This window comes from Mycteria americana, chromosome 2, assembly GCF_035582795.1.
Source record: "Mycteria americana isolate JAX WOST 10 ecotype Jacksonville Zoo and Gardens chromosome 2, USCA_MyAme_1.0, whole genome shotgun sequence".
Taxonomy (NCBI): Eukaryota; Metazoa; Chordata; class Aves; order Ciconiiformes; family Ciconiidae; genus Mycteria; species Mycteria americana.
Genome location: NC_134366.1, coordinates 165,084,927 through 165,111,011, shown reverse-complemented (window position 1 = coordinate 165,111,011; position 26,085 = coordinate 165,084,927). Strand labels below are relative to the sequence as shown.

At 38.8% G+C, this 26,085-nt stretch overlaps 1 protein-coding gene across 1 annotated transcript in view; it reads left to right on the top strand.

The window, feature by feature from the left end:
- The window catches only part of CYRIB (CYFIP related Rac1 interactor B), an 80,317-nt gene that overhangs the window by 26,115 nt on the left and 28,117 nt on the right, over window positions 1-26,085 (top strand). Inside the window, 1 exon segment of the mRNA XM_075495272.1 lies at window positions 23,073-23,109. Within this exon segment, the coding sequence (XP_075351387.1) occupies window positions 23,073-23,109 (37 nt within the window).

The window sequence follows — 26,085 nt, the reverse complement described above, 5'->3', positions numbered from 1 at the left end:
TCTCATGAACTGCTCAGTAACTTCTCTACTATTGTATGTGTTCTCTGTTGTGTTGGTGATCTTGCATGGTGTTCGTGATCTTGGAGAATACTCTGGCTGACCAACAAACCAAGAAGCTGGTTGTACTTTTCCGGGTTGTTTATTCTTCAGACTCTTGCTATATGAGATAGGATAGAATTTGTGTATCCTGTTAATGGTTTGAGTCTATCTCTGCATCGTCAAGACTGTGAATTTATCTTTGAATCTAAGGCTTCCCCATGGGAGCAGTTTTTTCTATAAATTTTATTTCAGTACACCTAGTAGAATGCAAATTGTACACTTACTCATTTTTCATCTTAGAAAGCTGTCATAATGTAAGTTCACTGTTATTTTTTAACAAGTACATTCTAACTACAGGATGTCTTATGGCACTCCTGTCATAATCCAACAATAAACAGTGTTGCAGTTGGTTGATCTGGATGAAGCTTGGTTTTTTGGGTTTTGTTTGTTTCGTTTTTTTTCCTCAAGTGTGTGAACATGTGCATCTTTTCCTTTTTTTAGTTATGTTTATTTGTCATCTCAGCAAAAGGAAGATCAGCAATTTGGAACACCTGCATGATGTGTTTTTCTTTCAAAATAGTCTTAAAAGATTTTATGGGCAGAACTATAATCCACATATTGAAGTGGTTACTGTTTGTTATGTCCAGGATTAGACTGGACTGTCTCAAATGATTAGTTAACTTCGTACTATCTGTGAGGCCTAAGAAGCTTAAGTTTTCAGCAGTAAAACAGTAACTTCCGTTATTTTTCAGGTTGACACATGAGAGTTTAACATGAATATCTTTGCCAGACAGAAATGCAGTATTTGATTTTTGGAGTCTGTACTGCTTCAGCAATTTCTGTTAGTAATGTGAAGTAGTACAGAGATTTTGGAGGTATTCTGCATGTATGCTTCACCCAGTGTATCCTCACTGACTGCCTTGAGGGCCACTAAACAGCCTCTTCTATGCTTATCCCCCAATGCTACCCTTACCAACTTTTGCTGTAGCAGAATTCAAAGACTACGTACCTGGCTAAAGTCCTGCTAGGCTTAGTGTTGTATGTGTTGCGTCATTACAGATAAGAAACTGAGGTACAGCAGCATTAATTACCTGAAAGCAAATAGGAAGGTCTGTAGTTAAGAACTGGGATCAAATGCGTGTTTCTCTAGTTACTGCCACATTAGACTGAGTTTCTGTAGTTGAATAACTCCTAATAAAACATGTTTATACAATAGGAGCAAGGTTAGTAATTCCTTGTGAAACTCCTTTAGTTTCTCTGCAATGATACATTGACTGAAAGTATATCCAAGTGAAAACCTTTCATTTTTTCAGATCTGGTAGATCTCAGTCATTGTTGGTTTTTTTAATACTATTTTTGCTGATATTTGTATAAACAAATTTCCACAAAAATATGGGAGATGGAGGCTCAGAAGGCCAAGATCCATTTCTAGATTTGGGTGATAAGACATCGAATTAGTTAATTATTGTCTTGTTATTAAATCTTTGAAAGCCAGATTAATTTTTATTGAAAGACAGAAAAGCTACTGAAAGAGTCTTGATCAGCCAAAGGGTTTTTGCATTGCTTTTTATGAAGTTGGCTTGCCTGCTTTAGTATGCTTTCTCTGATGCTTATGACAGTACCATAAGGCAAAAGTAATTTTTTAGTTTAGCCAGAGTGACAAGCTTATCTTTATTAATGAGATTTATTGTTATGTAAGTATTCTCACTTCCTCTGTCTTGTTTTTGTCATATTCCAATATTCAGAGATTGCTGGCAAATGTCTGCTGTGTTGGAAAGCTCCTGGTATAGGAGGTTCTGCTATAAGACCACCCATAAATCATCCAGTTCTTTGGCAGTGTCTTTGCCACATGAGATGTCCCTGATAACTTGCGTAAGTTCATGAATGGCAATGCAAATAATTCCATAGTAGGTAATGTTTGTTCTAGCCCGTGCTAGGCATGATGAGCCTCGAACTAAACCCTGTCTATCGTGAAAGTTAACTAGCTTCACTTATTCTGAGACTCCTTACAACAGAGGTGGTACAGAAGATTTCTGTAGTTGCACTGAGTGAATCTGAGTCCAAGAAGGCTTTAATCAATCTTGTTATAGCAGATGATTTAACTTCTCTGAGTGCTCTTAATTGTGTGTGTGTGTGTGTGTGTGTAGCCTTTTTCTGTCAGCAGCCAGACACGTATGTGGTGTACAATTAATCTGTGCATCTGCACTAATTCCAACGTGCCCTGTAGGCACTGAATCATAGTCCTTGTACAGCTCTGTAGGCACTGAATCATAGTCCTTGAGCAGATGAGTACTACAGCACCATGTGATAGAGCCAGTTTCTTCCTAGAAGGCATGCATCTATGGTGCATGTGCACACACTTTCGTTTATACCTCTTGCCAAGCTGAAGCTTGCTTCTGGGCTTCTGTTACACAACTCATGTAAAGCTTTTCTGGATACCATGTTTCTGAAGAGCTCAGGAGTCTCTGCCTTGCATTTGGTTGAACATAAACCTCATATGTAGCACTGCCTATGCTCTGGTTGCACGATGTGGTAAGGGCCCTGTGGGTTTCTTGTGAAGGAGCAGCCTAAAGCACGTTCCACCTGTAGAGCAACTATCTTGTCATGTGGTTTGAAAGCACTTTGCAGATGGAGTCCCTGATCTAAATTTGGAGACTGCAGAAGCCAGGCACCTTAATTTCAAGTCTGGTTACATTTATTAGTACCATTTATTCCTGTTACTCTCTTACTCTTGAAATTCGTGGTCCTAGGACTTTGTCTCAATGCCTGCAGGTACGTGCAGTGCTTGTACTGATGATACTGTTGTTGCATGTGCTTGCATCAGCTTGCAAACTCAATGGTAAGTGGATGAAGGGAAGCTGCTATGTATGCATGTCTGTTGTTGGAGTTTTACTTATGTGCAGCAACTTTGTGTTTACTGGAATTATGCTGGGCATGACTCTACAATGTGAATTTTATGTTGTTACGTGAATTTTATGTAATACAGTGCCTTTGCTTCATGTGTGTATTTAACTTCAGTTTTGTGGCTGCATTTCTTTATGAAAAATGATACTTCAGAATCTGTTAGTCTTCAGGTAAGTCTTTCTAGCTTTATAATAGCAGAAAAGCTTTGCAGTGTGACAAGTCTCTAAATAAAAGTAGGGTATTTTTTTTCTACATGACTGCTGTTCCAGGGTAAAGTTTGATTTGAAAAGGATGAACTGACTCCCTTGTTGCAGTCTCTAGAACATGTTTGTGACTATTTGAATGTTGGTGTTTGTTATTTCACTTTAGCAGAAAAATATAAGGCTTGTTCTTAAATGCTTCCTTTGTTACTCCAAATACAGGGTTATATAGAAAAATTGTTGAGCGCTTATTTTGACTGAGGTTGTAACATACACATTAAATATAGGAAAAATGCCTCTGGAGGTGATGGCATCTGCAAGTACACTTTGAACAAAGATCTTGTGCTCTCTTAATACAGGCCTAAATGGGAGGAGGTGGGAGTGTAGGAATGGCTTAAAGTTCATCAGATTTCCTGTGCAGAAATAGGAGTCCAGTTGCCTTTAATGTCTCTCTAGTGAGAAGCGGATGTAAAAGCTGAGATAGTCTGCAGACAACCTTCTGAGGGTGAGAGTTCCTACTCAAGGTCTCAAACATAAGCTCTGCAGTATCTCCTTTTTTTTTTTAAGTAAATATTGGATCCTAAAAAGATCATTCAGACTGTTTAAGCTAAGAGCTTAAACTGTTTACACATCGGATAGAGAAGGGTACTGTAAACATGACTAAGAGCTAGAAGTAATACCTGCCTCTCTGTGGGCTAGATAACAAGCTTGTCTAAATCCAGGTGATTAGGAAACAGGAAGAAAAGGGTATATTGACCAGCTATGCAGATCCAGGGCTTCATAGCATCTCTCCTCCTCCCCTCCCCTCCTTCAGAGTTTTTAAATGGCAGACTCTTTGTCATAATAACCTACTGATTGTAGCATAAGGGAAACCTAACTCTAATCTCTATTTGAGGAGTCGTGCATTCAGTGTCTACTTGTGAGCCAGGCTGGTGCCTCACTCAGCTGAAGCTGGGACACTTTATGAATAGGGGTTTAAGGCGTGGATCCAGGAAAGACTAAGCACAGCAGAACCTGGTGAGAAGGAATTTTTATGGAGTGGGAAAGTCTTTGGATTTAGTCTTTGCTTACAATAGATCTTTGTCCGGTGGAGATCTTAAACTGTTCTTGGAGTTGGGATATGCAACTTCTATCCTCTCGTTATAAGCCTGAACTTATTGAAGAGTTCATGTAGATTGCTCATACCTTTAACCATCAAAGTAGGCTCTTCGAAAGCAGTCCTACTGGTCTGCTGGTTCTGGTCACGTAGGGACCTTCTTTTATTGTGACTCTGTAGAGAGTAGAAAAATTAGGACTGGTCCGATGTTCATTCCATAGGTTAATTCCTGGTTTCTATAATATAATTCAGTCCCTTGGTCAGGTGTTGTGTATCCAAGGAGCAAACATATATTAACTGGGATCTTAGGTCAAAAAATGTGGCATCTACTCCAGAATGAAGAAATCTTCCAAGTTGTGCCTGTTTCCCTATATGGCTAAAAGTTTGCAAGTCAAAGCGTACATATCAGTAACTTGCTCCTGACATCTGATTGACAGAATTATTAGAGCTTTTGCAAGGGTTGTGCATTTCTGACCAGCTTTTTATAAGTTACGCGATCTAAACTTAATTGTCATCCTCCTTTGTATTGTATCAAGAACATGTTCTCACCAGGAGTAGGAAAAGATTACTCCTCTTTCGGTCTGTGTTTAACTGTATTTACCTGCCCTTTTGACCCCGCTATGGAAACCTGTTCCATAAGTAATCTGGAGAACATGTCATCTGTGTCCTGCCTCTTCATCTCCAAGTTGAGTCACTCTAAGGACTTCAGTTGCTCTCTAAGAGTAGCTCTATTTTAAAGGGGGACTGACGAAGACACTGGTTATGTTTTTTTTTAAGTCCTGCCTCACGTATTTTCTTGGCTGCCCATAGTTAATCAGTCTGTCTTATATTAGAGTAATCAAATGATTGGCATCATTGCAGTTCCACTTCTACATTTGTCTTTGAAACAGAGGAATATGCTTGTTGTATGGTTAAATGGAATAGGTATTTAGCAGTTTCAGTTTTGTGTTTTACACAAGAGCTACATTCTTCTGACTGCTGCATTTACAGTAAATGTAGGCATAGGTTCCTGAGCTCCAAGAAGCTGGGTGAGTGAGGGCTTGAGGGTAAGAAATGGTCTGATGGTAGTCAGAACTTCTGAAGTGCGAGCAAACTCTCCCGCATCTGGAGCACACACTATTCCCAATTGTAATTAATAAATAATTTTTAAAAGTTGATAAGGGTAGTCATCTTCTAAGATTCAGTCCTTCTGTAATACTTAGAGTTATTTTGAAAACCTGTATTTTTAAGGGAAGTTGCTAAACCATGCAACACAACTGAGCTCAAAATATCAAGTCCAGTGTTTGAAAGCTGAGAGATGGCACTGACAGGAGAAAGCATTCACAGTTGGAAATCTTTTCTATGACTTTGGAGTAATTAACAGAGGAAAAGCTGGTCAGTGTTCTGTTTGGTAAATTACACTTCAATTAATGCATTGTGTTGGACTGATAATACTTTAAACCTGTGCCAAATGCTTGTTGTGGGGACAAGGGAAGGTTATGTGTGAGTCTCTTCCATCTCTTTGCAGCTCTTAATTAACTGGACAATCTTCATTTATGCACAAAATTAGCTTCTAGTACATGAATATGTTTTGATGTTGTCCAGATCAAACCTGTAAGGAATATCATATTTAAGTCCTGTAACTGATGTTGTTCTGGTGAATGAAGAAAAGTAATAATTTCATTTTGAAAATGGTCAGGGTATCTCTTGAGTGCTGTGGTGTTACATGGAAGCAGATGTGGGCAATCTTCTGGAAGCAAATAGTTTTAACTTTGTAAAGTGTCATAGCATTGTCATTATTAACTGTATGATGTACAGTTGAAGCTCAGACTATTGACTTTTAGTATCATTACTTTGATCTTAAACACTCTATTTCATTGCTGTCCTGAAAATAACGGAATGAGAATTTGCTTTTTCAGCTGTGTAGAAGTAAACTCCTGGGGATTTTTTAATAGTTCTCTTACCACCAATCACAGGAGAAGTTCCTCTTTCAACTGAAAATTAAAGTTTTGGCAATATATGTTGGTAAGGGAAAAAAAGTAGTACCATTTTAGTGAGGGATAAAATTTTCAAACAAGTTTTGTTTGCCATGGAGCTATCTGAATTCTAGCATTTATAGATTTTCCTATTTTTGTGAGACACTGGATGTGTTACTTTGCCTCTTTTTTCATACTGTGAAGTACTATGAAGATACTGTCTTACTATGAAGAGTGGCCTGTCAGAAGCTCTGCAGGGATTATTTTGACTGCTCAATTTGTGTGCCATCTTACGTCTGGCAATAGAATTCTTTATAAGCTACCATAAACCTTCTGACAGTTATCTTTATGGATCTTTATGATTTTTTTTTAAAATTCATTTTGTATTCTCTGCTTTTCAGATATGTCTTAACCTGTTGATGGGCTGTTGTCACTAGCAGTCTGTTGTGGTCTGCACTGGGGAGGATACATCACCTCAAATCCCCGTTGCTGTCTCTTCTGTGCTTTCTATGTTTTGGGCTAAGCAAATTCAAGCACAGGCGAAGATCATGTGTGTAATGTGATTTTTTTACATGTGGTTTGTATCTGTAGAAGAGTGTTGGGTATACAAGCTAGGTGGAGTTATTCCTAAATGTACTTTAGACAAAGCTTTTGAGTTGAAATCATCTGCATATTAGGTTGTGAAATATACATTTCTCTGGGCTTTTGAAGATGCTGTGTAAGTTACCAATCATAGAGGAAATGAAATGGCATCTCAGGCCACCCCAGATGGTCACCTCGGTAGTATCCTTGGAAGGCGACTGTCTGATTGGAGCAAGGCAGAGAACTGGAGTGCGGGTTATTGGGTCGGCAGTTGAGGGTTTGTGCAGAATTAAAGGAGATGCTTTGACCTCAGTTTCCTTCTGCATCGCAGCCTTGACTCATCCCTGTTACCTGCTGGTGAAGACTTACAGCCAGCTCTGACACAGGGCTTACCTGGGCTGTGAGTGGCAGTCTTGCTTCAATGGTGGCAAAGGCTGGAAAATTAAGATAACTTTAAGCCCCTACCTAGAAGCTGCTATATCTGGCAATAACTAGCTGTTTTGCCGGTGTTTCAGCAAGCTGCCTTGCATAGAGTACACTGAATCTTTTCAGTAAAACCTATTAACCCCTGTGTTACTGGCTTTACCATTCTCTCCTGAGAACGTAGCTGTTAATAAATTGCTCAGAGGTATTCTTCTTTGTAGCTCAAATAAGTGCAAAACTTGGAGGCTTGGGAAGCAGTGGCTGTGATTCTGCCTGTTGAAACATGTACACTAGGGAAAACACCATGCAATTCACAGAGACTCTTTGCATCTTTATGGTTAATAGTTTTCTTGAGCATGAATTTTGTGTGGAGAACAAGATAGAATCAGGTGCTGTACTGCAGAGTTTAATTCCACCTTCCCCTTAAGTGACAAAACTAATGAAGTAAGGGATGGTTGCTTAAATGAGTAGGTGAAGTCTCCCTAGTTCACCAGGAACAAGTAGTTTGTCTGCTTCCTTCTTTTGAACTTGCTATCCTACGAAGCTATGCCAACACAGTGTGTGGAGGGCAAGCAAGGATATCTTCTGAGAATGAGCTTATTCTTTTGTTGTTCACCTGCTATTCTCATTAGCCTGTCAAAGAAACAGTGTTAATTTACTCCACAAAGGTCTATTGAAGTAAAGAAAATTCATTTTTGAACAAATATTGACTGAAAACTAAGACAGCAGCTAATTAGTTTTTCTCAGCTCTGTTATTTATACCGTAGATTACAGCTTGAGGATCCATTATTTAAATAGAGGAAAAAAAAAAAAAGAAAAAAGCTCCCTTGACAGGTCTTGTCAACTGAACCAGATTAATCTAGATCATGTATAAGGAATTGTTTCCTTGAAAGCTGGGAGGTCTTCCAAAGGGATCACATGTCTGCAGCTTTCTGTGCGTGCCCTCACATCAGGACCCCTGTCCTTTCGATGTACAGTGCTGGCCAGTTGCTCCTGGCCAACACACCTATGCAGCAGCCTCTTTCCCCTCCAGTTCCTCCTGTCACACCAGACTTTATTCTTTGCCCAGCACTGGCAGATTACGTGGTTCCTCTGCATGTGGATGTTTCCATGATCCCTCCAGTCCACTGTACCGGCTGCTGTTCTGCCACATTGACTTTTCCCATCCAGAATTGCTACACAGCTGTAGCTGCTGGTACTTGCTTCCCTCTCTCGCCTGAAGGCCAGTCTGCGGGAATGGGTTGTCAGGGAGGAACTACGGCATGGGAGATGCTGAGCAGCCAGGAGAGGGAGTGGTGCAGAGCAGTGTGGGAGGACTGGAGGGGCAGAGGAGTCTCCGTGCAGGCTCAGGTACTTCTTTTAGTAAGACGAAATCCTGCATGCTACTTCAGGTAGCTATGAGGAAGTTTAAACATTCAAATTTGGCAACATGATGATATGTGAGTTGGTCCAGTGGAAGTGTAACACAAGTTTTCTGTTTAATGAAATGATCAGTCGTGCTTGAAAAAAATCCATTCTCTAATACTGAATAGGAAGCTTTTCGTACTGTAGTGTAGCAGGGTAGAAGGAAGTATTTTTGTTGAGCGTGTTGAAGGAAATTGCACGTGTTGCAATTGCATAAATGGTCGCTCAGACAGAACTTTCAAATCCTGGTACCAGCCTGTAACAGTGACAGTGCCGCTCTGCTCAGTGACTTACCAAGCAGCGTGTGAGTATAAAACCTTATGGTTTCCATTCAAAAGTTTTTAACTGAATTGTTAACTTCATACAGTTGCTTGGTAAAAGGACCATGAATGAAAGGGATTGAAATAGGGTAGTGGAACAATTGTTAGAACAAAGCCTATGCTTTAACAAAGTGAATAAGGTGTCTGAGATGTTTTTTAGATTTCCCTTTCTGCAAGAGAGAGTAGTGCTTCATACAACAACACTTGCGGAGGGGTGGGGGGGTAAACCCCGCATTAATTTGCCAGGCACATGCTTATCTTAGATGCTGCCTTGACACAAATTGGCAAAAGTTATCATTGACTAACATTACTCTCTTTTTGTTTTTACTTTTGAACTCTCTGTTGCGACTCTTTGCTTCAGTTAGCTGCAAATAGGATCCCTTGATTTTATTTGTCAATTAAATTTTGCATAGTAACGCAGAGTTCTTGCCTTCTCTTCTCGCTGTGCTGTTCAGGTTGCAAGGTTTTCTTTTGCAGAGAGGGGAGGAGGGAATGGGTGGTATCTTTTGGTGATATTTGTCACTGTGACTAAAATAATCCCCCAGCATGGGAACTGCATAGCTCTTCCCCTTCCGTCCACCCTTCCCAAGCTGGGAGAAATCAGTAATACTATGGCCTTTGTGATTAGAAATTTCACTGCAAAGCAGTGTATTTTTTGTTAAATGCTTGTTAATCAGGATTATCTGATGAAAGAGGAACTGCTGATAGCTGATTAAATACAAATTAATGCCGAGTATTTCGTACCTCTTTGGCTGGATCTGCAAAGGTCATTAATACAACAGGGATTTTATATTTCTAAAACAAGTTCATGCTAAAAACAGATGCATTGCAGAATGTGGTTGACTTTGCTGTAGAAGCAGAAAAAGTATTGTAGTATGAAATGGGAAGATCACTCTTTTCGAAGCCTGGAGATGCGACACGTTGACAGGGTAGGTTCTGGTACCAGGAACAATACCTGAAGTAGGAGCAACAGTGGTTTTACTGGAGACAGGTTAGAGTGATGACACTCAAGTATTTAAATTAGCTGCAATCCCTGAAACAGAAGCAGCCTACAAAACCCCAAATGGAAAAGACTTGTGAACCTTTCACCACAACAGAAAGGTGCCAGGTTTGGCCCGCTCATCATGCAGTTACTGTACTAAAAAAGGTAGACTGTTCACTGTATAGACCTACTCCAAATGAACTTAAAGACCCTTAGAATGCTTGCAGTAGATCTCAGTGCCATATTTCCATAGGAAATGCTGTCCTGTCTGACTACACAAATACTAATTTTCTAAACCAGAAACTTAGTTTTGAAGCAGGAAATCTAAGTAATTCTAGAGTAAATTCAGAAAGGTAAAAACTGCCATTGGCTGAATTTGTCTTTAACTGATGAAAACTGTAGCAATGAAGCCTTTTTCCCTGTGCGCAATATATATGACACTAAATAAAACTTGAACCGAGACCTACTTTTTTCTGCTGCAACTATGTGTAACTTGGCTCAGTAATGCAGAGATGTAATGCTCTTTTTTTTTTTTTTGTGCTGTAGCTATGTGTAACTTAACTCAGTAATGCTGAGGTGCAGTGCTCTATTTCTGATGCTTGTGATCATGGATAGCTAATTGCCTTACTGAGTCACAGAAGAGTTTGTAAGGATGCCTCTCCATTTGCTTGTAATGTCCCTTCCATAAAATCACAAGGGTTTTTGAAATCAGCATGTTTTATTTGCATTCCTAAAGAATTATGCAGGTTCCTTGGCACTGCAGGATTAACTGATTTACCCCTGGCGCTGGCTTATGTAACTGAAGTACTGTGTATTGTTTATGTTTAATGGGATTCTTCTGTTTGTTCAGATTCTGAAGACGAGCTGCTGCATCGATAATCTGAGGAAGGGAGTTCTCTGTTAAGACTGCAAGAAGATACTACCAACTGGTAAACGCTTCCTTAAGTGTCCTTGCTTGTAGAATGTTTCTTTGTTTTCCATAATATTTCAGGCCAAGGAGTACAAAGTATTTTGATCTATTGAAAGCAAGAAGTAGTTCATGCAATTTTTTTTTTTTTTTTTTTGTAATTAACTACAGCTTACCAGACAAAAGGCTCGGTAGCAGTGGATAACGTGTAGGTATTTAAATTGGAATAGAAAATGGTTAAATTCCTGCACTCACAGTAGGAGAAAAAAAGACTAGTCTTTTTTTCTGTAGTGGGACGTTAAACATTGTCTGTTTGCCTTTTCCACTGAGACTAATACAACGTGTCTGTACCTCTTACTATATAAAGAATATTTGAAGTCTGATAGTGCAAACACTGAAACTTCAAATCTGATGCTTCAGAGCCTGGAGAGAGAGAAGAGAGGAAGCATTAAGAAAATATAATTTAGAAGTTGAATATGGTTAAGCATGTGAATTTGAGTGTCCAGGTGCTTTGGAAGATGCTGTTAATATGCTTTTAATTATCGGTACTTGTTGAGGAATAATTTTCACTGAAAATAATATATGATAATAAAACTAAGGATGTATCATAATTCACAGGCATTTGAAGTCATCTGTAGGTTGCCTGTAGGTTCAGAATGATAAAAGGATCATCAGTGAAGAGCTATGACCCCTTAGCAGTTTAACAGCCCATAAGTTAGGATGTTGAGCTATACTATTAGAAGGCAATCACAAGGAAACATGAGAATTTAGGACATCTGAATATGTCTTGACATAGCTAAATCATATGCATATTGATAGTAGGTACCAGATTTACAGCCCACTTCCCAAATACTTGATGTTGTGAATGAAGTAGCAGTCTTCAGTATGGGGGAAGACATCCACAAAGTTGTAAACTAAATATGCATTCAGTTTTCCTCTGTGATTATACCTTACTATATACCTTCTATAAAGCTTGAATCCTACACTTCTGTTTATTACTACCATTTGAGCTACAGGGCTAAGTAAACTTGTGTCAGGAGAGGGTTCTTAGCCCGGAATGGGGTGATGCAACTGGGTCCAAAGGTGAACGTGGAAAGAAGCAGCACCCTAGCCAGTAAGGAAACATTAAGCTTTTTTGAGCCAGATATTTTCGGATGCTTTATTAATCTTCACATGCTAGTTAATTTGCCTAAATTTTATAAGCAGTTGAGGATAACTTTATGAAGTTGTGTTGTGTAGCTGTTGCTAATAACCAGGGTTCACAGAGAATATTAAAATACTTTGTTCTGTTACTCTGCCTCTCAGCCAAACCCAGACTAATGACAGGAAAGTTTTGAAGGCTTATAGTGGTCAATCATGTGCATCTGTCAGAAATGACATAGTGAAAACAATGTTTGACTTCGTAGTCTTTTTTTTATATAAAGATGACTTGTATAGTACAGCTATTTGTGAGCGATAATTTCAAGAGCTTTGTTGCCTGGCTCTGTAAAATAGCGGCTCCTGACACTAAAATGCGTATAAGACTCCTTTCCAAATACCCAGTTTGAAAATGAATGTCCCTCAATTTACAGGAGAAAGAACCATTGGCGTGTAGTATGTCACAATTTGAGGTACCAAAGCACGGCATTACGCACACAAGTTTTGAACCACAGTGTAGTTATCTGATAGTAATTTTTAGGTTAATCCTTTGGATTATTCTGATTATGTATGATGTGAATAAATAATGTATGCCTGTCACTAAATTTGAGTGCATAGCTTGCCCCATACAGAAAATTGAAAAGCTCATTAGCCTAGCAGTGAGGAGTCCTCTGTCCATGTCGCTACTTCGGCTTCCCTTCCCACCCCATCATCCCCCCATCTCTCTCCAAGAGACAAGTTTAACGGGATGGCCATGCTGAGTGAAACCGGCTAATTCTAGAAAGTAGCTCTTTGTCTGCAGCTGTGGTAAAGTTATTTGTCTTAATTCAGCGTTTTCTTTAGGACCAAGCAGTGTTTTTTAGCTTGGGGTGGTGCTGCACAAACTTGATTTCACTGTTCCCAGCATTAACTTTGGTCTGGGAAGACATCAGCTGAGAGCCTACTGAGCTCTACCATATTTTAGACCTGACCCAGGTCTCAGCTCAGGCCCCTTACTCTGGGAATATGCTGAAAAGAGAATGCAACACATGAACACCACATCCCTTGGGGCAGAGTGTGGCTTGGTCTTGCATGACTGGTGCTGAGATAGAAATGTTAAGCCAGCCGGACCTTGGTGTGGTGCAGGCCAGCCCAAATGGCTGGTAAGACATGTGTGCCTGTTTTATCCAGGTGGTGTTTCTTTTGGTTATGGTGTTTCAGCTGTCCATTATCACAGACACTGAAGGACATAGAACATTTTAGTGTTTGCCCTATTTTTTCTTGTATTAGCTTTTCTTTTTCATTACATTAACTTACTTGTATGGGATTATTTTTCCAGAGTATCAGTCATTCAGAAAAGATCTTGATCAGTATCTCCTTCTTTTGCATATAATCTCTGCTAATTATTCATTCTTATTTTATAGCTTTATCTCTCATATGCAGCTTGGACTTGTCTGCATGCTTGAAGATTTAAAAAATTATCCATGCAACTTAGAATTGTTCCCTTGAATGATGATGGGGAGATGTTTCGAGCAAACCGATTAGCATGTTGTGGAGTCCCTGCTCCAGCACTGATACTGCAGTGTTTGTGGATTAACAGGTTTTGCATTGTCTGCTAGTTTTAATAAATATGAAAACACGTTCAGTATTATGTTTGCAAAGTGGAAGCAAATACGTACCTATCATTTTCTTATTAATTTTGAGGACTCTTTGTTGTGGCTTGTATAGCTCTTACAAGAGGAGCATTTGTCTGGCTGACACATCTTTAAATGTTCTGCTTCCTTGTGGAGAGATTCTTCAAAATCTCTTCAGTAACTATTTCAGTCTTTTAGTGCAAATCCTTTAATATGTGCTAAACTTAAAAAGAGTAGGAAAGTTTGTTTCTAGTTGTCCCCATACCCATGTGCCTACAAAAGGTTAGAAGTGAAGGACCTCATTCAGAAGAGGTACTGTATTGAGTAAGGCTGTATTGCATGTGTTACGGCATTTTGTATGGCTTTGACTGTCTGGGAAGTTTATATAAAGTCAAACGTGCTGCAAGAAATATAAAGCAAGGTTCTGTTTTGTTTTACTCAATGCTAAATGTTTCCTCTATTAAATGAGGAAATAGGTGTTAAAAGATGTGCAGCTTTTAATGTGTGCTTTCAGAAGGATTTTTTTCATTTGGGGAAACCTATGTAACCAACGTAGAAAGTGGTGAAGTTACAAATGCTTCTGAACAACTTGAAAAGCTTTCACTGCAGAGCCTACCAGGTAGCAACAGTAGGGTAATGTGGGAACCATCGGGGTAAAAGAATAGTCCATCACAATGAGGCTATATACTGTAAATATATGAAGAAAAATTAATGTCTTTCTGACAGCTGAAACCACTTTTACTTCCCGTTTGTGCCACAAGTTAAAAACAATCTCCTTTGGTGTAGTGTTGCTGTAAATACATTGCTGTAGGTTTGCCTTATAAATTCTATTTGCAATTCAGCAGAGCTTCTTGAATTGTCGTCCATGTGAAAGCGGGTTTGTTCTTAGTATATGGAGGTTAAGTACTTTTTGTGGTTTTTTGACACTTGCTATAAATATTTTGGTAGAAATTCTGATCATTTTACTGATGTTCTACCAGCATGCATTTATTTTGTATTAATGCTGGTATTTAAGGCAAGAAAGAGGAATAGCTGACAGGTTTTTTTAGGTCAACTGAGCTGTCTCCTATTTATTTGCTGTGTTTGTATCTTGGGGCTTGTTTAATGTGGCTGGTTGTGATAGTATGGGAATAGATTGAGAGGCTAAAAGCTTGTGCAATCCTGTGGTTTTTAAAGTCTAATAGTACGTATTAGCAATTAATGTAAATAATCTGCCTGTGCTGACGCAATGTAATGTAGTATCTTTTCTCTCGCAGTGGACATAAAATTACTTAAAACCTTAAATGAAGGTGGTAGTAATCTGCAAATGATCAGTGAGAGGAGGTTTTTTTACTGTAATCAAGCAGAATTCAGTGTAGAGCTCTTTCAAAATACCCTTCCTTTACATGCAGTAGTCCTACTGCTACAGTTAGTAGGGTAAGTTTAAAAAGAAGTGAGTTTTGAATCTGGTTTAATGGCTCATTTAGTAAACTGTGTTTTGCTTGAGACTTCAGCAATGCTGATTTGTTTATGAAGGTAAAGCTGCTATTTTTCTCTACCTATAAATAATTGTGCAGGACAACATGAACTGTTTAATTCTGTTTGTCCAATGAGCCTTCAAATCAAAAGACATTAATTTAAGGGTTGTTTTGACTTTTTGAAAAGTCACTTTTAAACAGACCAGCAAAATATGTAAACTTTTTCTCACCAGAAGGACATTTGACCTGAAAAGCTGTGTTTGTTGGGACAGGTGACTGGACTTTTGTACTATGTTTTATGTGGTCTGTTCTATTAGGTTAATGTCAGATGTTGCTTATTTCACTTCCTGACTTACAGAAGGACTCTTAAACGCTTGTTAAAGGAGATTTCTAGTTCTTGTGTGGGGTTTTTTTGTTGGTGTTTTTTTAACTCTGTAGGGACTTGGGCTATTAACATGTAGTCCTTCAGATCTGCTTAATACTCACCTTACTGCTTGACCACATAGCTGCACTTTTATTATTTAGTCATAGACTATGTCAAGTTGGAAGGGACCCATCAGGATCATCAAGTCCATGTCCCTGGTCCTTGGCAGGACTACCTAAAACTAAACCATATGACCAAGAGTATTGTCCAGATGCTCCCTGAACACTGACAGCCTTGGTGCTGTGACCACTTCCTTGGGGAGCCCGTTCCAGTGAGTGACCACCCTCTCAGTGAAGAACCTTTTCCTAATGTCCAATCTGAACTTCCCCTGATGCAGCTTGCCTCCTTTTAGCTCATCGTGGAATAAATTTTGGAAATTATTAAGCAGAAATACTGTGCAGCTGTTGAGACTTAGTATCATTAAATTATGATGCAGGAATTAAGACCTCATTGTATGGCTCCTGGGTGTGTTTTTCCTCACTGTGAGACACAGCTGTTGCTTTCACACAATGGCCCCTAGGAGTTGGGCCCAGACACTCCCGTATTATGTCTCTTACGTTTGTTACCACGTATTCTGTAATTTTTGTGCATACCTCCATCTTAAATGTTACCCAATAAACATTTGAAGTCACAGGTTAAAATAACTTGGTTAGATTCTTCCTTTCTAGACAGCTAGTGATTGATATGATTGAGTGTCTTGGTTTATCATTGTTACTGGCATCTAATCACCCATGGGTTTTTTTGTATTAGAATAGCCTGAAACTCCTATTACTGGAATATTACTGTTTAACTGATCTGAAATCTTCCCTTTTTAAAATTTTATCTGATACAGTTATCTCAGATCTTTCCATGTAGGTGTCTAAGTGGAGCTCAGGGCACTCCTGGGCAAGCTGGAGGTGCTTTCAAGAGTCTCAGCACTATGGGACAGTTACTCTGGCCAGAGCAGGGCTCCTCTGATCCTTCTTGGCAGAAATTACTGCTTGTCCCAAGGCTCTATCATGGAGTCAGTTTTGCATAGTGTTGCCTCCTGGCTTGTGCAGGAGTTACTACTACGAAGGAGCTGCCTCTATTGAGACTTGCTTAGTGGGGCAGTAGTAGGGACCTTTGGGAGAAGGAGCTTGAAAGCAAACTGCTTAGGTATCCCCTCTAACCTGCTCAGCTCTCGAGTCCATGAGAAGCATGTGGCAAAATTTACTGCTGTTGGTTTCCATAGGAAGAGCTTTTCAGGCTTTTTAAAAGCTGGTCTGTATTCTTTGAAATCTGCAATAAACAAATCCATTGCCTCTGAGCAGCAGAGGTGTTGTTGGTGAAACTTCTGTAGCTCTAGCCTAATCAGCTTAGGTCTGGATTCATATTACAGTTTTACCTATCAGAGCATAAAATATGGCTTCAGCTCTCAATTTCTGATAGTGTTGAGAAACAAGTTTATGGTTAGAACTCACTAAAACCAGTAAAAAGATGTTTTAGGTGGTAGGTTACTCTCTTCTCTGGTTGGTTTCCTTTCATGATAGAAGTTCCTTTTGGTTCGTATGACTTGGTATAGTCCTGAGCGTAGAAATCTAGATGCGAAATAACAACTCCTCTGTTTAAGTGTTACTGAATAGGCTGTGGGTCTTGGGCTTTCTCAGAGCTGATAATACACTACTAATAATGTTGAATGGGAAAGCCCTTTTGACCTTTTCTTGTCTTACTGTTTTTATTAGGCAAGTGGGTGAGTATTGCTACAAACTTGCTGGGACAGGGTATGGTTTTGTTTCTATTAAGCTGATACTGAGTCAGAACTCTCAATCTTAAATGTTGCCATATTCCTAGGAAATTATATCATTTGTATAGCCGAGATAAAAAAGCTGTTGAATCACTTGCTTGGTATTCAGGAACACTTTACAACTGGGTGTTAACAGCATGACATCAAAGGAAGCATCAACTGCATAAAAATAGCAATACGTAGTAGTCATAGGGAAGTTAAACGTGCAGTAGATAGCAAACGGCAATATCATGTAATATAAAGGTATCCAATATCTCGTCCTAGCTTAGGAATACTTAAGTACTTTTTTGAGGAGTGAAAACCTGAATGCTATGTAGTTCTTCAAAATTCTGCTCATGTAATATACCCGGTACTAAATCACTTCAGGACTTAGATTTATGAAAGTTCAAAAGAAATACAGGAGATAATATGCTATCAGAAATAGCAAGTTCAGTTGTTTGAATAATTGACTATTAGACACAGGACTTGCTTCAATAACTCTTGCAGGCTTCCCCCTCCCCCAGTAAAACAGGAAGTTGTGTAGCCTGGACTAAAATATCGCAGTTCTACCCCCTACCCCACTGCCAAAGAAAACAACAAACCAACCAACCCACCCCCAATTAAACAACCCAAAGAAGTCCCATCTCTGTTTTCCTAAAAGTCCTTATTTGTCTTCTGGTTACCCAACACTTAATATTCTCACCTGCTTTGAGAAGTGAAAAAGTTTATTGGAAATGCTTAAATTAACTTTCTGATTTGGTTAAAAAGTCCCTTGTACTTGGTCTTCAACTTGCAGCTTTTTTTTCTATGTAAAGCTTTGACAAGATGCAAAAATTAGAATTACGATAGTTCATTTTACTGTTTCCACTAAGCCAAAGTAATGGTTTGTTGTGGAAAACATACCTGTAAGTGGGTGAAATAGAAATTTTCATGCTGAATATTAGTCTTGTGTATACGTGAATATCCTCTTATGCCATACAAGCTTCGCAGTTATCTGTGGTTTTCCCTCTTTTTTTTTTTTTGTTTTGTTTTGATAAAAGGGCTATATGTATATAACCTTGTACCCCTCTTGTTAATCTATAGTGCAGCATCTAAACTTCCTTGAAATATTTTCTTCAAAGGAAAACTGATGGCTCTTAGCTACATTCCTTTTGAAGCCAAATCTTCAGACTAAGCTTTAGAGAAATGGAAACGGTGCTTTCTGGACCTCATTTGGAGTGAGTACGCCGAGTAATTAATTGCGCTCCTAACTTAGCACGTGGAACCGAGAGTGCCACTAGATGTTTGGATGCACGGTGTGAAGAGCTGTATGCCAGTATAGCTGTGTAGAATATGACTTATATTGGCATAAATGCGTTTTAATCTGTGAGTAAAGGACAGAAAGCATAACGTGCTTTTGGCAGGTGTCTTACACAGGTTGAGAACTGCCAAGAAAGGAAGGGTGATCTGACGTGAAAGCTGTCATTAATTTATAAACCTAAAACACAGGTTTGAGTGTAGCAAGTAATACGAGATACTAGAAGACAGCACTGAGAAATTATATAGGATGGGGAATGGCTTACTGTAACATAGACTTTTAAGATACAATTTAGCTTCAGAAGGATAAATAAAAATGAATGGAGAAGAAAGATTTGAGCTGAAGCTTTCTACAGCCAGAAGTCAAAAAGGTGGTTTTCTAGGCAACCAGTAGATTTGCTTTCTTATAAAGAACTAAGGTCACTTTGCAGTAGTGGTAGACTACCTTTGCATAGACTTAATCTAATGTTTTATTGCCATACAGATATAGCAGAATCTTCTTTTAGAAGCACTGATGTTAACATTGGAGTTTTCATCCGTTTAGCGTTGAACCATGGGTTCATCTGCAGATGCCCTGAAAATTCCTTTGAAACATGATCTTAGTTATGATTTATTTTTTATAGCTTAGCCATCTGTTATTGTTACTAAAGTAAAAATCAAGTTTTATTACTAAACGTTTCTTACTGTTCTTTTTTTATTACCCACAAGATGTGGGATGTATTTGACTTGCGGTTCTGTTTTGGACTGGACTTGTCTTCTGTGTTTTAATATGTGCTTCTAAGAGTAACCAGTTTTTGGAGTGGTTTCCTGAAACTTAATTTCAAGTCTGTAACTGAAGCAAGAGAGCAGAAATGTCTAAAAATTGCCAGAGCAGTACAGTCTTTGAGCCAGGGCCTGTTCTGTTCAGCGATATGCAAAGGGCAGTCAAGACTCATGGACTGAGAACATCTGTGCTGTAGTCCACCTCTGGCTCACACAGAGTTCAAGTTGGTGATGCTTACCAAGGGAAATTGTAGTGCAAGCTTGAACTTCAAACGAGCAATTTAAATATTTGCTCTGTGAAAGCAGCAGAGCGGATTGTGTTTTGAAGACTGCTAAAGCCTGTGTGCCTAATACCTCACATGGAGTACATGAATCCTGTGCAAGCTTTCTTTAATAAGTGCAGTAAGCCTTATGAAGTAATTCTTTCTGAAGTTCCCTGATGAGCTGAGGTACTGATCGAGTACCCAGAAGGTAATTTAGAATCTTATTGTAAAGTTGTTGATTCTTTCTTACTACTAAATGTTTTCAGTCCTTAATAGGCAGAAAAACCCGAGTGTTGGAAAGCCTGCAAAATCACCATTCTTGTAGCAAATTTTGACTGACAGTTGCTGACAAGTCTGTGCTTGTGTGTAGAGGCTTCTTAGTTCAGTCAGGGTTGGGCAGAAGACATTGGTTTCGTACTGGATGTTAATGCTTAGCTTTTCTGAGATCTGTTTTCATGTACTGCCGAGTTAGGCAGCATCAGATACAATACGAGGTGGATACCCAAAACACAAGGCTTATTCAGTGGTTAGCCAGTTATTAATTTTTTTCAAGTTTCATTATCCACAGTGATGCCAAGTTTACTTATGTACATCTTTTATATTTGGGTGCCATTTGACTTGTCAGCTACAGACTTTTCCTCTAACAAACTGAACGATGCTTGGTTTTGCTTTCTTCTGGAAATGAATAACTGCAGTTTAGATGATTCACTGTCCATCGCTAATGGATGTAGATGTTTTTCCATATTTGTTCTCCAACTGTTGTGACAATTTTTTGAATTCCTGTTGTAGCTGGCCTGAGACGTTAGCATATGCTTTGACCTTTTTCTGCTGTGGTGAAGTTACGCTGCAAGTCAAGGGGGCGAGGGGGCCATGTGTAATAGAGATTCTTAGGATGGGATGCATTAATCTTTCTGCTGTTTGACTCCATAAAATGGTAAAAAAACCCAGGCTAAACAAAATCCATGCACTGTTAACCCATTGAATAAAAGGTAATTTTCCTGTCCAGAGCTGCTTCTCTCTGTAATACGTTAAATATTTGGCTGCCTCAGACTCACCAGCAGTTGAAAAAATGCTTGGTTCTGTATTATTTAATTTTCACTACCTATTAAATTATGTAGTATACATGTCTCATCTTGTGGCTGTTGGTATTCTTTCTATATTAATCTGCAGATCCAAACCTTGAGAATCAGTCAGAAGGAAGCTCAGATATTTTGCAGTTCCTCTGTACTAACTGGAAGAACTCAAGTAATGCACTCTGGAACCTGACAATAGGTGATTGTTCGTTTAGATACGCTTGTGTCTGAATTAAGGTGCATCCGGAAGTGCAGAAATTAATTTTGTAAAGAATCCGTCACACCTTTAATTTCACATCTGGCCACTTTTAATGGATGTTCACTGATTATTCCCCACTGACTGCTAGAGATGTGCAAGTCAATGTCTTATCCATTTAGACAGTGCTTCATCATATTGCGTAGTGCTAACCTCTTCATTCAAAATATCATATGATGAAGTCACACTGTGCAAAAATCAAGTATCTATCAACTTGCCAGTATAAACCAAGTTGATAGCATCAAATGTGCTCAGTCTGATTGATCTGTTTTACATGAAGGCATGCTCATCGGTACTAAAAGATAGGAATCCAGTTAATGGATTCCTGTGCTAACATGTCTTTGCCTATTATTGATGATAGTCCAACTGACCTATAATTCTCAGCTTTCCTGGTTGCTTCCCTTTTGCCTAATGACTCTACTAGACCATTCATTCATTCATTGAAGCCTTCAGAACAAGCTACCTGAGCATCAGCACACCTTTCTTACAGGTGGTAAGTGCTTGTGATTATAAGTGCAGTATTCTGTCCAGAAAGATGTAAGAGCTGAGCAATTCTAGGTTTTTTCCTAATAATTTTATGAGTGGGAAATTTAGACATTTCTGTTAGTAATGAACTAATACTGTTAGGAAACATTTTTTAACATTTTTTTAAAAAGTCCCTAATCTTGCTGCTATAGTGGGTTTTTTTTTTGTGTGTGTGTGTGTGGAGGGGTGTTTGTATAGGGTTTTTTTTTTTCCCCTCTATTACTTTTGCATTTATTTCTATAGTCTGGTCATTCTAATGAATTTGGACTTATCCTTTTTGATTATAGCTCAGTGAATTAAGTTGGATTCTCACCCAAAATCATCTTAACCAGAGCTCTTGACCACCCCCCAAAAAAAAAAAAAAAAATCTTTTTGTAGGTTTAATTTTTTTGTGTTCTTAAATGTTTTGTCCTATTTGATTTTTATTTCACTTTTTTCTTATTTCAGGAAATTAAGTTTTTGAAGTCACGTTGGGTCTAACTTTGGTTTCGGTTTCTCTGTTCGCAATATCAGTTACGTTCGTCCCTGACCTGCAGGGGACCAATGTTTTCCAGTCAGTGTTTGATTTTTGTCACTTTGTCTCAAAGCGTGAATTGAGCAGTCTGCGGGGGGGGGGGGGGGGGGGGGGATATATTTAAAATAAGTCTAGTGAGAACGGGGGAGTTTTAGGGAAGTTGCAACAGTTCATACGAAGGTAGTGCTGTTAACCATCTTTTTGTCCTCTGAGGTGGTGATTGTCCTGAAGTACTAGCTGTTGCTTACTGCTGAGAGAGCAAAGGGAAGCTGAAGCCAACCGGCAAAGAAAAAAGCAGATGCTACTCAAAGAAATCCTAGTCAAGGGGGAAGCCTCTTTGAGGGAGTTGCATACACTGGAAAGAATAGAGAAATAAATTTTTACAGTTGTAACAGTGTCTGTTCAGTTCTGTGGGCTGTAAAGAGTTATTCTCACTCACTAGGGTCTCCGATCTGTTTCTTGCCTATGGTGCTGTAGATCTTCAGAGCCTTCCCTATCTAATGTTACACTGTTATTTCCTATCAAGCTTTATGAGATACTGTAGTACTCCATATCTTCTCCTTTAAACTGTATTATTAACATAATTATTTCACCAGCCTTAAGATGGTGGTTAATAATGTGTATAGCAGACTGAGGCTGTCCAAGAATGCTAGTTTTCATTGTTAAGCAAATGGTTTTCAGTGGTGACTTGAAAATGCCTTCTCTGGAGGTCAGCATGCAAGCCATGAATTTTTTAAAGAGCTAATTTGTGTGATTGAATTAAGAATCTTGTATTACTCTCTCTCTTTTTAAAGTTTGTGTCTGCAAAGTGAAATGCAAGTGGAACAATTTGCTATTAGTATTTTATTGCAGCTTTTGACTATTTAGTAATTAAATTTATTACAGGATATGTGTTCTTATGGATTATCTAACATGAGCAGCCTTTTTCCCTAGAACACGTGTGTTGCCAAATAATTGTGTTCCCTATTTATTTATATGCCTAGAGATAAAACACAGTTCTGCATTGTGTTTTTTAACATTTTTCAACAGTCACAGTGGCATATAGATCCAGAACTATGTTTATGAAGTAGATCCAGAAAAATAGTAGTGTCTGGAACAGATGCGTGTTTTCTTTTTTACAAGGTCATGTAGCATTACATTTCAGACTTTCGGGGCAAAAGAATGAATTTTCATAATCTCTTTTTCTTTTAAAACAGACTGGAGGCCAAGAACAGAGTGCAGCACTGGCTGTAGGTAAGAATACAAACTTAACCTGCTTGAAAACTCTCCTGACATACAAGAAGCAAAAATTATCATATGTTAAAGGGCAGAAAATGGGACTGTGCTGAGTATTAGCAATTTTCTCTTCAAGAACTCCTTTTCCCTCATTTGCTTGTACAACTTTTGAAATTCCTAGTGTTGACTGGGAAGTCCTGATCTATAACCTAATTTATTCCTCTCTGGTTAAAGATGCTAAACAAGATTGCAAGTGTTTGCTTTTTTGCTTGCACGGTACCTCACCACACAGCCTGGTAATGATTTTGAAAACTCTTTCCCATAGCGATGTGAAGAAGTCCCATTGTTTCAATAAGGCATTTTCAGCGTGCACAGAGTATAGTAGTTTGGCCACATTTAACAACTTATCCTGGAAGATTGTGCTTAAACTTCTTGGAAGATGTGAATGGAGAGATAATGTTTGGTGATTTTTCTTTCTCAGTCTCTTTAGTAAAGTTACTGTGTAACTTCAAATCCTTTCTGAACCAGATGCCTTATACCAGAAACCAGTATTCTGAAACAGCTTGTAAGACTGAAGAGGTAGCATATGCTCATGTGAAGGTTTTAGGTTTTAGTTTTATAACCTGCTACTTGTCATCTAAGCTACTGCATAAACTGTGTGCGTTATACGTCATGTTTATTGTGCTGTGCCAGCATAACTAACTATCTTCCGTCAGATTGGGAAGGTAATGCTACCAAATGTGAGGTAGGATTTATTTTTCTTCTGTTGCTGATTAATCATCAAAAAGCTGTTTGAATTCTGGGGAGCTGATTAAATTGATTTGTTATCAATTTTGTTGACAACAGTAGAAGACATTTCCAAGTGCTGTGTCCAAAACTAGTTGAATACTCCATTCAGGAATTAAGAATATATGGCATTATAAATGTGTCACTAAAGTAGTTGTCCCTTATTTTAGAGCGTGATTGATATATTAACATACTTGTTTCGCAGGATCACTGGTTTTGATGAGATTTGTATCACATTTTTGTAATTCTTAGGAGAGCTTATGGCAATGCTGGGTCAGACCAACTGTTCTTCTAGCCTACTGTCTTGCCTCTCTGGGGTTATGGAATGAGTCTAGGAACTGGGCAAGCATACAGCAATATTCTCCAAATTTACAGTAAACGAATGGAAAAACATCCAGTGCCAGCAGTAATAGTACCTTTTTCATTTGGTAGACTTTACTTCCGAACTCATGGATAAGTGTATTAGCGATGTTGCAATTTGAACTATCACAAACTTTTATTTACAGCATCGTGTGCATTTGCAAAGGATACATTGTAAGAGTCACTAAACTGAGTCAGACCATGGGTCAGTCTAGCCAAGTACAGTCTCCAGGAATCACCATCTTACTTCCCTCTGCATGTGTGCACTTGGTTTTGCTCACCTTTTCACACCCCCCACTTACTCCTCTACTAGAACAGTGCTGCTCTTGCTTAGGAAGATGAGAGTCATCCAGAAAAGCTAGCGAAGCTCAAGGGGCATTGCTGGGAGTGGTACTACCTGCAGAAGGAGGAAGGCTGTCCAGCAAACAGCTACAGCATATGGCAAGAAACTTCTGTTTTCTTTGAAGAAATTCTGAATCAACAGTATTTTGGGTATTGAAGGGAAAATGTTTATAAACCAAGGTGGTGGTGGTGTCCCCTTCAGCAGCCCTAAAGTTCAGGTGTCTGACTGCTGATGCTTTTACCTTCTCCAGCTGTGCTGAGACAAAGTAGCTCCCAAATGCTTAACAGCATCTTAAACCAGATGGGAATCACCAGTGTGAAGGGTTTGAAGGGACTGGCAGAAGCCCTACCCAAGCAACACTTTCAATAGGAAAGCACCAGTTAGGTAACAGTGGTAAAGATCTGGAGGCTATTGTCAGTTAAGGTTCAAAGAATGGGGCAAACTTAACTAGATGTCACTTTCTGAATAAGGTTAACACTTGAAAAAAGCTTAATATTCAATAAAACCTGAACCTTCAAATGTGAGCAGATGCCTAGGGAAGAGCAGGAACAGAGAGAACGTATATTGGTGGTTCTTCTAGAACAGGTCAAGTATTTTTCTGAGCCAGATGTGATTATTAAATGTATTCAGTATTCTTTAATGGCTTTCTGTACTGCATATGTACCTGTTTTTTCCCAAGAACTGCTGCAAACTCCTTGTGAGACGAGATGAGATGGACTTGTAGAGCTTACAGATGGACTGCTGCAGGAAATCATAACTCTGCATGATATTCTGCATACTTGCTACTGATCTTAATGGATTACAGGTTGTATAATATCACTGGAGAATAGCAAATGATCCTCTGTATTTCCGATAGGTGGATAATATGAATTGTCTTACGATATTTTACACTTATGGGACACCTTTAGTTTGAATTTAAGATTAAAAGAAAATTTGAGGTATGTTGGGAGGGATGGAAAATGAGATAAAAGATGATCAGATTTAGCACAGCTAGAGGAATCTAGACCAATGTGGTCTGGTTTGGTTTTTTGTTGCTTGGTTTTTTTACACTTGCTTTCTAACAAGAAGAACTATCCGGACTCAATAAAAGTAGTTGATACTATGCCTCATGAGGCTATCTGAAGAAGTAACTGAAGATAACAAAGATGGCTGTAGAATCTTGATCGTGCAAGAAATCTCCTGTGAAACTTTAAAGAAGCAAACAACCATACAGAGACCAATTTTTATCCCCCTCCCTGCCCTGCCTAATGCCTGTCTGTTTTGTTACTGTTTCTGAAAACAGATGGGATGGGAAGGAGTATCATTCTGCTACTAATCTTCTGTTGTACTATCAGTAACTTGATGTATTTCATTAGTCTTCTATGTTCTGCAAATGTAGTTTGACTGGTGTCTCAGAAAAAGGAAACTCCACAGAATGATCAGAAAGCTATCCTGAAATACAGAAATCTGCCCTTCCAGCTACGTGATTTGGAAGGCCATGGGACTTCCCTTCCTCCTTGGTAGTT